The 15,663-nt window shown below is 43.2% G+C and overlaps 1 protein-coding gene across 1 annotated transcript in view; it reads left to right on the top strand.

Annotated features, from left to right (window-relative positions):
• LOC135509384 (chondroitin sulfate proteoglycan 4-like) overlaps nt 1–12,700 on the top strand; it is a 75,554-nt gene extending 62,854 nt beyond the window's left edge. The window contains exons 12-15 of the mRNA XM_064930048.1: nt 3,869–4,041; nt 6,897–7,080; nt 8,186–8,508; nt 8,719–12,700. Of these exons, the coding sequence (XP_064786120.1) occupies nt 3,869–4,041; nt 6,897–7,080; nt 8,186–8,508; nt 8,719–10,470 (2,432 nt within the window). The 3' untranslated portion in view covers nt 10,471–12,700. The remainder of the gene's footprint in view (nt 1–3,868; nt 4,042–6,896; nt 7,081–8,185; nt 8,509–8,718) is intronic.
• The last annotated feature ends 2,963 nt before the right edge of the window (nt 12,701–15,663 follow it).

The following is a 15,663-nucleotide window of genomic DNA, read 5'->3' as shown; positions in this document are numbered from 1 at the left end:
GAAAAATGTAGACCTCCTCCTCTTCTTCGTCCATTTAGAAAGAAGTGTCCCTGGAGAGGACCGGGGGAGAAGGAGGGAGGAGGAGGGGGAGGGGCAGACTGTTTGCTCTTCACTCCTCTCTGTTTCATCCTGTTTCATCAGACTTCTCTCAGTAGAAGGCTGTAGTAGGGGTGTAGGGTGTAGGGTGTAAGTAGGGTGACTGTTATATGAGTTGTTATATCACAAGGCTCCAAAATGTGTTTGTGGCGTCTTGTACCACACTGTTTTAAACAGACAAAAGAGTTGTCTGTTTATCACACGGTGTGCCACTGCTCAGCAGTATGTTCAGCACAGTCTGGAGTCAACAGCCTTCGGAGGACAACTTAAATGAGGACACTCAATACCACCTTTTAAAAACTGGATCGTTGTTTTTGATTTTGAAGTGTTGAGATAATGACGAGGTTCAATAAAAGTAAAATAAAACCTACACATTTGGAAAACACTTTGACGTATTGGGAGTATAATAATGCTATGAGTGTGTATATATATATATATATGAGGATATATAACAATGACCATAACTATGGCTTGCCTTCAGAAGATCCACATAAAATGTGTATTTTCAAACCCCAAAGTTGTTGTGACATACAGTGCCTTCGGAAAGTATTCAGACCCCTTGACTTTTTCCACATTTTGTTTTATTAAAGGCTTATTCTAAAATGGATTCCACACAATAGCCCGTAATTACAAAGTGAAAACAGGTTTTTCAGAATTTTTGCAAATGTATAAAAAAAAATGTATAACAGAAATACCTGATTAACATAAGTATTCAGACTCTTTGCTATGAGACTCGACATTGAGCTCAGGTGCATTCTGTTTTCATTGATCATCCTTGTGATGTTTCTTCAACTTGATTGGAGTCCACCTGTTGTAAATTCAATTGATTGTACATGATTTGGAAAGGCACACATCTGTCTATATAAGGTCTCACAGTTGATAGTGGATGTCAGAGCAAAAATCCAAGCCACGAGGTCGAAGGAATTGTCCGTAGAGTTCCGAGACAGGATTGTGAAGAGGCACAGATCTGGGGAAGGGTGACAAAACAGTATTGAAGGTCCCCAAGAACACAGTGGCCTCCATCATTCTTAAATGGAAGAAGTTTAGAACCACCAAGACTCTTCCTAGAGCTGGCCGCCCGGACAAACTGAGCAATCGGGAGAGAAGGGCCTTGGTCAGGGAGGTGACCAAGAACCAGATGGTCACTCTGACAGAGCTCTAGAGTTAATTTGTGGAGATGGGAGAAACTTCCAGGAAAACCATCTCTGCAGCACTCCACCAATCAGGCCTTTATGTTAGAGTGGTCAGACGGAAGCCACTCCTCAGTAAAAGGCACATGACAGCCCGCTTGTAGTTTCCCAAAAGGCACCAAGAGACAAAGACCATGAGAAACAAGATTCTCTGGTCTGCTGAAATCAAGATTGAACTCTTTAGCCTGAATGCCAAGCGTCACTTCTGGGGGAAACCTGGCACCACCCCTACAGTGAAGCATGGTGGTGGCAGCATCCCTACGGTGAAGCATGGTGGTGGCAGCATGGAGACTGGGAGACTAGTCAGGATCGAGGCAAAGATGAATGGAGCAAAGTACAAAGACATCTTTGATGCAAACCTGCTCCAGAGCGCTCAGAACCTCAGACTGGGGCGAAGATTCACCTACCAACAGGACTACAACACAAAGCACAAGACCATACAGGAGTTGCTACGATACAAGTTTCTGAATGTTCTTGAGTGGCCCAGCCAGAGCCCAGACTTGAACCCTATCGAACATCTCTGGAGAGCCCTGAAAATAGCTGTAAAGCAAACCTCTCCATCCAACCTGACAGAGCTTGAGAGGATCTGCAGAGAAGAACGTGGAGAAACTCCCCAAATACAGGTGTGCCAAGCTTGTAGTGTCATACCCAAGAAGACTTGAGGATGTAATTGCTGCCAAAGGTGCTACAACAAAGTACTGAGTAAATGGTCTGAATACTTATGTAAATGTGATATCAGCTAAAATGCCATTATGGGATATTGTGATGTCATTATGGGGTATTGTGATGTCATTATGGGCTATTGTGTGTATATTGATGAGGGGGAAAAAATCTATTTTCGAATAAGGCTAACCTAACTAAAATGTGGAAAAAAGTCAAGGGGTCTGAATACTTAACGAAGGCACTGTAGCTCCTCCCTATAGGCTGTCAAGTCGTTGTCGGTGATCAGGCCTACCACTATTGTGTCATTGGCAACCTTCATGATGGTGTTGCAGTACACGTCCTGGTAATCCGTCTGGCCTTGTGAATGTTGACCTGTTTAAAGGTCTTACTCACATCGGCTGAGGAGAGCGTAATCACGCAGTCTTCCGGAACAGCTGGTGCTCTCATGCATGTTTCAGTGTTATTTGCTTCAATGCAAGCATTGAAGTACTTTAGCTCGTCTGGTAGGCTCGTGTCGCTGGGCAGCTCTCTGCTGTGTTTCCCTTTGTAGTCTGTAATGGCTTGCAAGCCCTGCCACATCCGATGATCGTCAGAGCCAGATTCAATCTTTGTCCTCTATTGAAGCTGTGCCTGTTTGATGGTTTGTCGGAGGGATTTCTTATAAACTTCCGGGTTAGTCCCGCTCATTAACAGCGGCAGCTTTAGCCTTTAGCTCAGTGTGGATGTTGCCTGTAATCCATGGCTTCTGGTTCGGGTATGTACTTTGAGGGTCACTGTGGGGACAACGTCATCGATGCACTTATTGATGCCATCGTAGGAATTCTGGAACATATTCCAATCTGTGCTAGCAAAACAGTCCTGTAGCTTAGCATCTGCTTCTTCTGACCACTTTTTTATTGATCAAGGCACTGGGGCTTCCTGCTTGAATTTTTACTTGTAAGCAGGAATCAGGAGGATAGAATTATGGTCAAAACAGATTTAAGTTTCCCTGCATTAAAGTCCCCTCGACTAGGAGCTTCGCCTCTGGGTGAGCGTTTTCTTGTTTGCTTATGGCGGAATACAGCTCATTGAGTGCTGTCTTAGTGCCAGCCTCAGTCTGTGGTGGTATGTAAACCGCTATGAAAAATACAGATTAAAATTATCTTGGTAGATAGTGTGGTCTACAGCTTATCATGAGATACTCTACCTTAGGTGAGCAATAGCTCGAGACTTCCTTAGTTATCGTGCACCAGCTGTTATTTACATAAATACATAGTCCACCGCCCCTTGTCTTACCAGACACCACTGTTCTATCCTGGTGGTACATCGTATAACCAGCCAGCTGTATGTTGTATGTTGATAGTGTTGTCGATCAGCCACGACTCCATGAAGCATAAGATATTACAGTTTTGAATGTCCCGTTGGAAGTTTAATCTTCCGCGTAGGTCATCGATTTTATTCTCCAAAGATTGCAAGTTTGCTAGCAGAATGTTTTTTTATTTGATCACCTACGAATTCTCAGATGGCAGCCCGCCCTCTGGCCCCATCTTCACACAAATCACAGGGGATCTGGGCCTGAGAAGGCAGTATATAATTCGCTTCGGGCTCGTCAGACTCGTTAAAGGAAAAAAAGAATTCTGTTTGTCCGTGGTGAGTAATCTCAGTCCTGATGTCCAGCAGTTATTTTCGGTCATAACAGACGATAGCGGCAACATTATGTACAAAATAAGTTAAAAAAAATCATTAAAAACAACTTACTAACATCACAAAAAACAACAACTTACAAACATCACAAAAAAACAGCTTACAAACATCATTAAAAAACAATCTGTTGGGGAATAAATACAATGTCAGCCTTCTTCTCCGGCGCCATGGTTACATCCTCCATGGGTCCATATGTTGGAGCATTTTATTTACCGATATTGTTTCACCATAAACAGGCTCTACTACACCAATCACCAAGGAGGACCTGCAGGCGTTGACCAATGACAAGAGCGACACATCCAACCGCACCATTACCTTCAACGTGATTCGTCGACCAAAACTAGGCAGACTGGTGACAGTGCTGGCTGATAATTTCACTGTTGACGTCTCTTCCTTCACACAGACCATGGTAAGAGCAGAACCTAACAACTAACCAGAACCTGCTGATTTCGGATTAGTGTTCATAATGAATAAGATTATTTGACTATTTTGACATGGGACACCAGGGCCCATATTCCTACAACTGAGTTGGAGTAAAGGATATGTTTTGCCTTTTAGATCACAATGAATATGGTCAAATAGACAGATCCTGGATCAGCACTCCTACTCTGGGACACTTGATACAAACAGTACCAGTCAAAAGTTTGGACACACCTACTCATTCAAGGGTTTTCCTTTATTTTTCCTATTTTCTACATTGTAGAATAATAGTGAAGACATCAAAACTATGAATTAACACATATGGAATCATGTAGTAATCAATAAAGTGTTAAACAAATCAAAACATATTTTCGATTTTCGATTCTTCAAAGTAGCCACCCTTAGCCTTGATGACAGCTTTGGACACTTTTGGCTTTCTCTCAACCAGCTTCGCCTGGAATGCTTTTCCAACAGTCTTGAAGGAGTTCCCACATATGCTGAGCACTTGTTGGCTGCTTTTCTTTCACTCTGTGGTCCAGCTCATCCCAAACCGTCTCAATTGGGTTGAGGTCGGGTGATTATGGAGGCCAGGTCATTTGATGCAACACTCCATCACTCTCCTTGGTCAAATAGCACTTACACAACCGTAGAGGTGTGTTGGGTCATTGTCCTGTTGAAAAACCAATCATAGTCCCACTAAGCACAAACCAGATGGGATAGTGTATCGTTTCAGAATGCTGTGGTAGCCATGCTGGTTAAGTGTGCCTTGAATTCTAAATAAATCACTGACTATGTCACCAGCAAAGCACCTCTGTACCATCACACCTCCTCCTCCATGCTTCACGGTGGGAAATACACCCAGTGGGAACCACACCTCCTCCTCCATGTTTCATGGTGGGAACCATACATGCGGAGATCATCCGTTCACCTACTACGCGTCTCACAAATACATGGCGGTTGGGACCAAAAACCTCAAGTTTAGACACATCAGACCAAAGAACAGATTTCCACCGGTCTAATGTCCATTGCTCGTATTTCTTGGCCCAAGCAAGTCTCTTCTTCTTATTGGTGTCCTTTAGTAGTGGTTTCTTTTTGCAGCAATTCATGCAGTTTCCTCTGAACAGTTGATGTTGAGATGTGTCTGTTACTTGAACTCTGTGAAGCATTTATTTGGGTTGCAATTTCCAGACCGCGTGCCCATCCGCCATCGCGCACAAGTTGATTTTGCCACGATCAGGACACGAAGGTTGAAATATCAAAACAAACTCCGAGCCAATTATATTAATTTGGGGAGAGGTTGAAAAGCATTAAACATTTATGGAAATTTGACAGTTGCTAATTGTCCTGGGATATAAACATTAGGTTGTTATTTTACCTGAACTGCACAAGGTCCTCTACTCCGACAATTAATCCACAGATAAAAGGGTCATCCGAGTTTGTTTCTAGCAATCTCTCCTCCTTCAGGCTTCTTCTTCTTTGGACTTTATATGGCGGTTAGCAACCAACTTTAAGGTGCATGACCACCACCAACTGGACTGGAGTGTGGACCTCAGTTCATCTTTCAATCACCCACGTGTGTATATGCTCCTGAAAACCAATGAGGAGATGGGAGAGGCGGGACTTGCAGCGCTTTAAGCCTAACTAACCTATTTCTATTTTAGCGCCTGGCTATGCAGATGAGCGAGAGCATTGTGGGTGCAAACGTTCGTGCGACATGAGCGATGTGGTCAGCATGTGAGGCTGGTAACTCTAATGAACTGCAGCAGAGGTAACTCTGGGTCTTCTTTTCATGTGGCGGTCCTCATGAGAGACAGTTTCATCACGGTGCTTGATGGATTTCGCGACTGCACTTGAAGAAACTTTTAAAGGTCTTGAAATTTTCCGGATTGACTGACCTTCATATCTTAAAGTAATGATGGACTGTCGTTTCTCTTTGCTAATTTGAGCTGTTCTTGCCATAATATGGACTTGGTCTTTTACCAAATAGGGCTAACTTCTGTATACCATACCTACCTTGTTACAACACAACCGAAGAAGGAAAGAACATTAAGATGGAAAGAAATTCAACAAATGAACTTTTAACAAGGCACACCTGTTAATTGAAATGCATTCCAGGTGACTACCTCATGAACCTGGTTGAGAGAATGCCAAGAGTGTGCAAAGCTGTTATCAAGACAAAGGGTGACTACTTTGAAGAATCTAAAATAGAAAACATATTGTGATTTGTTTAACACTTTTTTTGGTTACTACATGACTCCATATGTGTTATTTCATAGTTTTGACGTATTCATTGTTATTCTACAATGTAAAAAATAGTATAAAAAAAATAAAGAAAAACCTTGGAATGAGTGTATGGCCGCAGTAGTTTATACAAGAAGACAAAATAAGACTTCATGCACTGTTTGGGAAAGTATATTGTGATTAATTGGTTCAGTAAAACAATATTTACGGTGAGAAACAAACAGAAGGAAACTCCACAGGATATAAATTCCAATTCAAGCCGAAACAAAATGTTGTTTGGCCTTGACGGGAAGCGTGGTCAGTGTTTTTGATTGGATAAGGCCTCAGGTTACACTCTCTACAGCTGAGTACATAGACATGCATTAATACATATGTTTGTATTCTGATTAACAACTACAGATATTCTCCAACGGAAGAAGGAACTCGTGTGAAGTGTTTGTTGATGACTAAAGTTCTGATGTTCAGTGTTTTGTGTTAACGCTTTAGTTTTTTTTTTGGTTACGTTGAAATGGGGGTCAAATGTTGGTTACAAAACTGTGGAAATTCCCGGGCTTGCCCTTCTGATTCATAGTAACGCAAGCCGTCACTGATTTCTGGTCTCAGGTGGACCAGCAGGAGATTCTGTACATCCAGAGTCTTGTGGCGTCGGTTGGCTGGTCCGCTATGGACTCAATGACCTTCTCAGTGTCCTCACCTCCAGCTTCTCTAGAGAACGAGACCTTCCGGATGGACATCTCCTACGAGAATGCTGGACCCGACCGCAAGACTCTGCTCCTCGCTAACACAGGTGGGCCTTTGGTGAATCATTGCATAATGTCTTGTTGTTATACATCATCAATGTTCATTTTCCAGGATTATTATACAATTAAGGGGTATGAAATATTAGCAACATATGTATTTTTTGGAGAACCATGGAGAACCAAAGCTGCCAAAATTAGAGCTCAATTAATAAATAAATACACAAATAGATAAATGTAAAAAAAAAAAATATGGATGAATGAATGATTGCACACATACAGTGCATTCTGACACATTTTTTAACATTCTGTTACATTAGTCTTATTCTAAAATGGATTAAATAGTTTTTAGTTTTTTCCCCTTATCAATCTACCCACAATACCCCAGAATGACAAAGAAAAACAGGTTTTTAGAAATGTTTGCAAAAGTATTAAAATCAAAAACTGGAATATCTCATTTATATAAGTATTCAGACCCTTTACTCAGTACTTTGATGAAGCACCTTTGGCAGCGATTACAGCATCGCATCTTCTTGTTAACGACGCTACAAGCTTGGCACACCTGTACTTGGGGAGTTTCTCTCATTCTTCTCTGCAGATCCTCTCAAGCTCTTGTCAGGTTGGATGGGGAGCGTCGCTGCACAGCTAATTTCTTGTATCTAGAGCTGTTTGATCATATTCAAGTCCAGGCTCTGGCTGGGACATTCTGAGACTTGTCCCGAAGACTTGTCCCGAAGCCACTCCTGCGTTGTCTTGGCTGTGTGCTTAGGGTTGCTGTCCTGCATTTTTGCAAACTCCAAGTGGGCTGTCATGCCTTTTACTGAGGAGTGGCTTCCGTCTAGCCACTCTATGATAAAGGCCTGATTGGTGAAGGGCTGCAGAGATGGTTGTCCTTCTGGAAGGTTCTCCCATCTCCACAAAGGAACTCTGGAGCTCTGTCAGAGTGACCATCGGAATTTATTGTTCACTTCCCTGACCAAGGCCCTTCTCCCACAATTGCTCAGCTTCTTTTTTTAGGAGATTGTTTTATTTAATCCATTTTAGAATAAGGCTGTAACATAGAAAATGTGGAAAAGGGTCTGAATATTTAAAAAATGCACTGTAATTATGGCAACTTCAGTCCTCCATACAGACTTTTCTCTCGTTGCATTCTAGGTGCTGTGGTGACCGAGGGTGACCACATCGTCATTGACAAGTCCAAGCTGGATGCGTCTAACCTGATGTCCAAGCTGCCCACACCCCAGCGCAGCTCTCACGAGATCTGGTTCCAGGTAAAGTCTCTACCCCAGCACGGGGTCATTGTGGTGGGAGAGAGGAACCTCACTGTGGAGAAACCCAACTTCTCCCAGTACATCCTCAACAAGTATGGCATCACATACCGGCACGACGACTCCGAGACACTCCACGACCACTTTGTCTTCGACACCTGGCTGAACCCCAAGGGTAAGCCGGCCCAGCGCCCTCTGGAAGACAGCCAGGTACTTAATGTTGCTAACCTACCTTGTGTTTTGCACACTTTTATTCAACTGTTTATTTCTGTTTATTAGTTTTTAAATCTGTTCGAACATTGTTTATGTTGCAAAATGAATTGCCTCCATTGAGGATATTGGAAGTTCTGCTTCAAACTCTTAATACAGAGGACAAGATTCATTCAACAAAATAAAGTCATATTCTTCTTCTCTAATCAGGTTCTGGAGGAGTGGTTCAACATCACGGTGATCCCAGTCAACGACCAACCGCCCGTTCTGAAGACCAAAGCCCCCAGCCTGAGTGTGGTGCAGGGGGACACAGTGGCCCTGGGGCCGGAGAACCTCAATGTGGAAGACTTGGACAACCCTTCAGAGGATATCCAGTACACTGTTGTCAGCAAGCCCAACAACGGCTATCTGGCCCTGGGAGGAAGCCTGAACGAGTCTGTGGTGTCCTTCACTCAGGCTCAGATCAACAGTGGGATGGTGTACTTTGTTCACGATGGAGGCCGGGCTTCTGGGGTGTTTTATTTTAGTGTTTCCGATGGCCATCACAAACCGGTCTATAAGCTCTTCAACCTCGAGGTGACGGAGATCACCATCTCCCTTGTCAACAACACTGGGCTGGCTCTGGAGCAGGGACAGACGTCCGTGGTTTTAACCCAGGAGAGTCTGTTGGCAGAGACCAACGGAAAAAACACAACGGTTCACTACCGGATCACCGCTGCGCCGCGGTACGGCAAGATCCTCCGGCTGAATGACCAGGAGGTTTGCCAGTTTGAGCAGGAGGACTTAAGGACGGGTAGGTTGTTTTATCACATGACGACCCTCACGTCTGGTCAGGACAGCTTTGAGTTCACTGCGTTTACATCGGAAGCTAACCTGACAAACCAGGTTGTCAACATCACGGTTAAGCCCCTGGTCAGGTTTGGCGAGGGGGTGAGAATATCCAATGGCATCGTGGTCAAACTCAACACTGGTTTCCTCAACGCAACTGAGCTGGCTTCTCTATCCGTCAGCGACCCTTTCTTCGTGGTCGTCTCTCATCCAAAGTATGGAAAGCTGGTCCGAGGAAAACCCAAAGCTGGTAAGAAAACCGAGCCACTGGGGTCTTTCTCCTTTCAGGATGTGAAGCAGGAGAGGCTTTCCTTCGAGCTCAACGCTAACATGACTGGAGTGCAGGAGCTGAACGACTCGTTGGTGTTCATTCTGAAAGCGGAGAACGTCCCACCTGCCAGGGGAGAGTTCCGGTTCACTATCGTTCCGTATGATCCATCGCTAGTTCTAACCACCAAGAGTCCCATCCTGACCACCAGCAGTCCTTTCTCTCAGCCTCTGAACCAAACGACAGTGTTCGGTGTTGGGACGGCACTACCCTCCCTGTCCACCTCCCTCCTTTCCACACAGAGACCCAGCAAGACCCACCACAAGTTCAAAGCTCGCAACCGCTGGGGGAACACCAACCGGAACGACTCGGCAGGTGCAGATACTACTCTGGGCAAGCCCACCCTGAGTAAAGGAGACGACAATGAGATTTCCTTTGTGAATACACCGGTCCGAGTAGAGTCATACCCACAGAAGTCTTCCAACCTGATATTGGTGACCCTACCTCTCCTGGCCATGCTCTTATTGGTTATCATCCTGGTGGTGCTGGTTATCCTGCTGCGACGCAACAGGAAGAGGAAACAGAAACCTGTCACCTCGAAGCCGCCACCCTCACCCTCGCCCTCAACCCCACCGGCCTATAACGGCCAGTCGCAGAGGAGCGTGGCTGTTCCCACGGTAACGGTGACCCCACTGAGCCCCAGTAGCCCTGCCCTGGACAGGCTGCTTCCTTCAGCCAATCAGGGCTTAGTTAGCAACTCCACATCACTGCTACTTTGCTCGTGGAACGGTGTAGATCCAGAGAGTTCAGCCCAGCTCATTAGGACCACACCCCCCACTCTACAGCAGAACCAATACTGGGTATGACTCTGTAGCTGCTGCCACCTAGGGGAGGGATGGGGAAGTGGACTGTCTACCCTGTACACTAACATCCATCCCCACCAAACCCACTCATCGTTACACTGTAAACCATGACACTACTGTACTATTTGTTTTGTGATATAATCAAAGCATTTTCTACTGAAGCTAAGCACAATCAGCACTGGGAATAACAACCACTATCTCCACTTTGCAACATAATTAGTACTGGTAATAACAGTATTGCTATTGCAGAAGTTATCCCTCCAAACACGACCCAGTGTGGGGTTTCAAACAAACCGTAATGTGTGGACATTGCACTGCACAGCTCTAGTGTAAATTGCATTTTTTTAAAAAGAGAGAATAGAATATAATTTAAAATTGAATTCAACTTTATAGTACAATTGGTTAGAACCGAATGTGTCTTCTGTCTTTCTCAACCCCCCCGTATACACAAGTGCAGTGTGATGTTGGCTCAATGTGAATCCTAGCCGTATTGACTCTACAATACTATACATGTTAATATTGATGTTTGCTTGCATGGTTACTGGGTTGACGTATCTTCCATTAAGTCTCATTGGATTATTATGAGCAATGATCACCGTAGTAGTTCAGACAGGAAACACAGCGTAGAAATGTTGTTCCACCATTTATTAAAGAAGGAGTAATGCAAGTCTTGGCGATATAGGCTCTGACTTTCGGGGTTTTAGCTCAAAGCCCAAGCAAAGCGTCAATATATAAGATGACCTACAAGCAGTGAGCGTGGTTAAACGATACCCCCAGCTGGAAAACAGAAAAAGGAAGTAGAGACTCAAAACACATGAACTATAAAAGGCTGGCGAGGGAAGGACGGCTCATGACTAGCAGTGGGTATCACAGGCGGCTGGTGGCGTCTTAATTAGGGAGGATGGCTCATAACAATGGCTGGAATGGCGTAAATGGTATCAACCACTCTGAAACTCTGTGTTTGATTCCATTCCATTAACTTTGTTCCAGCCGTTATGAGCCGTCCTCCCTAATTAAGGCGCCACCAGCCGCCTGTGATACTCACTGCTAGTAACCATGTATTCATCCAAGATTTTTTTTTTACTAAAATAACATTGGACCCATGACACCTTTAGGCCTTTTCATTCTTTTCACTCCGGTGTGCATTTCAGCCCCTCTCTGCTCCATGTCTCAAAGCCGTAGAGAACAGATCTCGCTTGTAAAGTAGTTGTTATTTAGCTGAATATTGAGAGTTGAAAAATACAAATTATACCTACAGAAAGCTGGGACCCTCCTCTCCTCAACATGAACAAGGGGACGAAGCTTCCAAACTTGTTATCCCGCAATTGCATTTTGAAATATCATATGATCAGAACATGTTTTTCTCTCGAGCGCATGAGGGGAAAGGTAGCCTAGTGGTTAGAGAGTTGGTTCCCCGGTAGGCCGGCATTGTAAATAAGAATTTGTTCTTAAATGACTTGCCAAGTTAAATAAAAGTTAAATAAAAAGATAGGGGAGCAACATCACAGCAGCAGGCCCCCAGTGAGGATAGAGCGGCAGGGAAGACACTTTCATTACAGGACTCAAGAGGATAACGCACTTTACTGTTTGACCAAATCATGGTTTTAGCCACACAAAATAGGATGTTATGAGAGAGGTGACAACGTCTTTCTACATTTATAGGCTCCCTTTTTATTTTTATTATCCATGATATCGGCTAACTGATGATGGAGTCTACGCAGGTCTCTTTGCTGATGACGCGTTTGACTTTCAATGTGAGTTTGAGTGACTTCATCTCAGCCTGAGGAAACCGGGCCGTTGCCCGCTGATCAGCCAAATGCTACTTTATAGTTTAACAGAGAAATTGCGAGAAAAAATATATAGATTTTGAAAAATATTTAACAGGCCCATTGGCTACCGGCCATGTCAACTTCTCTATTGTTTTATTTGTATATATACAGTATATGAAGAACAAAAAAAATTGTGTGTCAATTTCTTCCACCCCACCCAACTAAAGATGGTCCAGCCCATCTGGCATTTGCCAGAATTGCCAGATGGCCAATTCGCCCCTATTACAATATTACTTTTGGTACGTTGTGGTACTCACCTTAGACCAGTGGGAGAAGTGCATGCATATATTCATGGTTTCCTGATTTCTTGTGATCAAGGGATGTCGCCTTACCACTCTCTTGTATTGGTGTATATATTTAATTTTATGGTATTTTATATATTAAAACTCATTCTTCCTACAGTGTATGTATGATACTTATTTCAAGCCATAGTGGAAAATCTGGGGCGGCAGCGTAGCCTAGTGGTTAGAGCATTGGACTAGTAACCATAAGGTTGCGAGTTCAAACCCCTGAGCTGACAAGATACAAATCTGTCGTTCTTCCCCTGAACAGTTAACACACTGTTCCCAGGCCATCATTGAAAATAAGAATTTGTTCTTAACTGACTTGCCTGGTTCAATAAAGGTAGAATATAAATAAAATCCCTGTGTACCCTGGTACTGCTGTCATAAATGTTACTGCTAACCTTAAGGTTTAGGGTTTTGTTACACTGTAAAACCAGATTGTGTCAAATCTACTCCCTTGAAAGAAAACACCTCTTTAAAATAGGCTACATGCCCAAATGGTACTTTTCATTATTTTACATTTCGACAATGAACAACAATGTAAAACGCAACATGTAAAGTGTTTCATGAGCTGAAATAAAAGGATCTCATACATTTTTCAATACGCACTGAAAGCTTGTTTTTCTCACATTTTGAAATGTGTTTACATCTCTGTTAGTGATCATTTTATCATTTGTCAAGATAATCAATCCAACTGACAGGTGTGGCAAATCAAGAAGATGATTAAACAGCCTGATCATTACACAGGTGCACCTTGTGCTGGGGACAATATAAGGCCACTCTAAAATGTGCATTTTTGTCACACAACACAATGCCACAGACGTATCAAGTTTTGAGAGAGCGTGCAATTGACATGCTGACTACAGGAATGTCCAACAGAGCTTTTGCCAGAGAATTTCATGTTAATTTCTCTACCATAAGCCACCTCCAACAATGTTTTAGAGAATTTGGCAGTACGTCCAACCGGCCTCACAACCGCAAACCATGTGTATGGCGTTGTGTGGGTGAGCAGTTTGCTGATGTCAATGTTGTAAACAGAGTGCCCCATGGTGGTGGTGGGGTTATGGTATGGTGTTTGCTGATGTCAGCATTGTGAACAGAGTGCTCCATGATGGTGGTGGGGTTATGGTATGGGAAGGCATTTACTACAGACAACGAACACAATTGCATTTTATTGATAGCAATTTGAATGCAGAGAAACACCGTGCCGAGATCCTGAGGTCCATTGCCGTGCCATTTATCCACCGCCATCACCTCATGTTTCAGCATGATAATGCATAGAGAAACCATGAAGAGAACCTGAGGTACAGTGACACCATCTTAAGGCCCATTGTTGTGCCATTCATCCACCAACATCACCTCATGTTTCAGCATGATAATGCATAGAGAAACCATGAAGAGAACCTGAGGTACAGTGACACCATCTTAAGGCCCATTGTTGTGCCATTCATCCACCAACATCACCTCATGTTTCAGCATGATAATGCATAGAGAAACCATGAAGAGAACCTGAGGTACAGTGACACCATCTTAAGGCCCATTGTTGTGCCATTCATCCACCAACATCACCTCATGTTTCAGCATGATAATGCATAGAGACACCATGAAGAGAACCTGAGGTACAGTGACACCATCCTAAGGCCCATTGTCGTGCCATTTATCCACCGCCATCACCTCATGTTTCAGCATGATAATACACAGCCCCATGTCGCAAGGATCTGGCCACAATTCCTGGAAGCTGAAAGGGTCCTAGTTCTTCCATGACCTGCATACTACCAGATGTCACCCATTGAGCATGTTTGGGATGCTCTGGATCGACATGTACAACAGTGTGTTACAGTTCCCGCCAATATCCAGCAACTTTGCACAGTCATTGAAGAGGAGTGGGACAACATTCTACAAGCCACAGTCAACAGCCTGATCAACTAGGTGAAGGATATGTTTTGCTCTGCATGAGGCAAATGGTGGTCATACCAGATACTGACTGCTTATACTCCCGTATACTCTGGGAGTAATTAAACTGCTGTGCCATGCAGGTAGGTCACTCGTGATTCAAGTCAGTATTCAACATCTATCCATTTCTGAGGAGGGGCAACAGTGAGCACTGTTACCTTCAAGTTAAATAAAAATTTAATTTAAAAAATGAAAAGTAGGTTTTGGTTTTGTTAGAGTATTATGGATGGAGATGGCAGATTGGTGTAAGCACCTACCTCTGATTCCAAACGTTGCATGTTCAAATCCAGCAGAGGAAAGTTGTCTTTGATATTTTTGTTTTAAGCCTTAACCCTTACCTTAAGAATTCAGAGTTGATGCTTAAACTTAACCTGAGTTGATGCTTAAACTTAACCTGAGTTGATGCTTAAACTTAACTTAACCTTTAAAGAATTTGAAATGTGATGTTTGGAACAACTTCGAAACTTGGATGAACATCTTATTCTGACATGAAACATTGAGAGCTTGTAGGTGCCATGACTCTCACTGTACTACTGTACTGTACCCTACCCTACTGTAATGCTATACTATACTGCTATACTATACCACTGTATTGTACTACTGTACAGTACTATTGTACTACTATTTCTATACTATACTACTATACTGTACCCTAACCTACTGTACTGCTATACTATACTGCTATACTATACCACTGTATTGTACTACTATACTGTACCCTACCCTACTGTACTGCTATACTATACTGCTATACTATACCACTGTATTGTACTACTATACTGTACCCTACCCTACTGTACTGCTATACTATACTGCTATACTATACCACTGTATTGTACTACTATACTGTACAGTACTATTGTACTACTATTTCTATACTGTACTACTATACTGTACTACTGTACTGTGCTACTTTACTGTACTACTATACTGTACTATACTACTGTACTACTATACTGTACTATACTACTATAATGCACAGTACTATTGTACTACTATTTCTATACTGTACTACTATACTGTACTATACTACTATACTGTACTACTATACTGTACTACTATACTGTACTACTGTACTGTGCTACTTTACTGTACTACTATACTGTACTATACTGCTGTACGACTGTACT

Source organism: Oncorhynchus masou, chromosome 1, assembly GCF_036934945.1.
Source record: "Oncorhynchus masou masou isolate Uvic2021 chromosome 1, UVic_Omas_1.1, whole genome shotgun sequence".
NCBI lineage: Eukaryota > Metazoa > Chordata > Actinopteri > Salmoniformes > Salmonidae > Oncorhynchus > Oncorhynchus masou.
The sequence above is the reverse complement of the archived record's forward strand: the minus strand, read 5'-3'. Positions and strand labels throughout refer to the sequence as shown.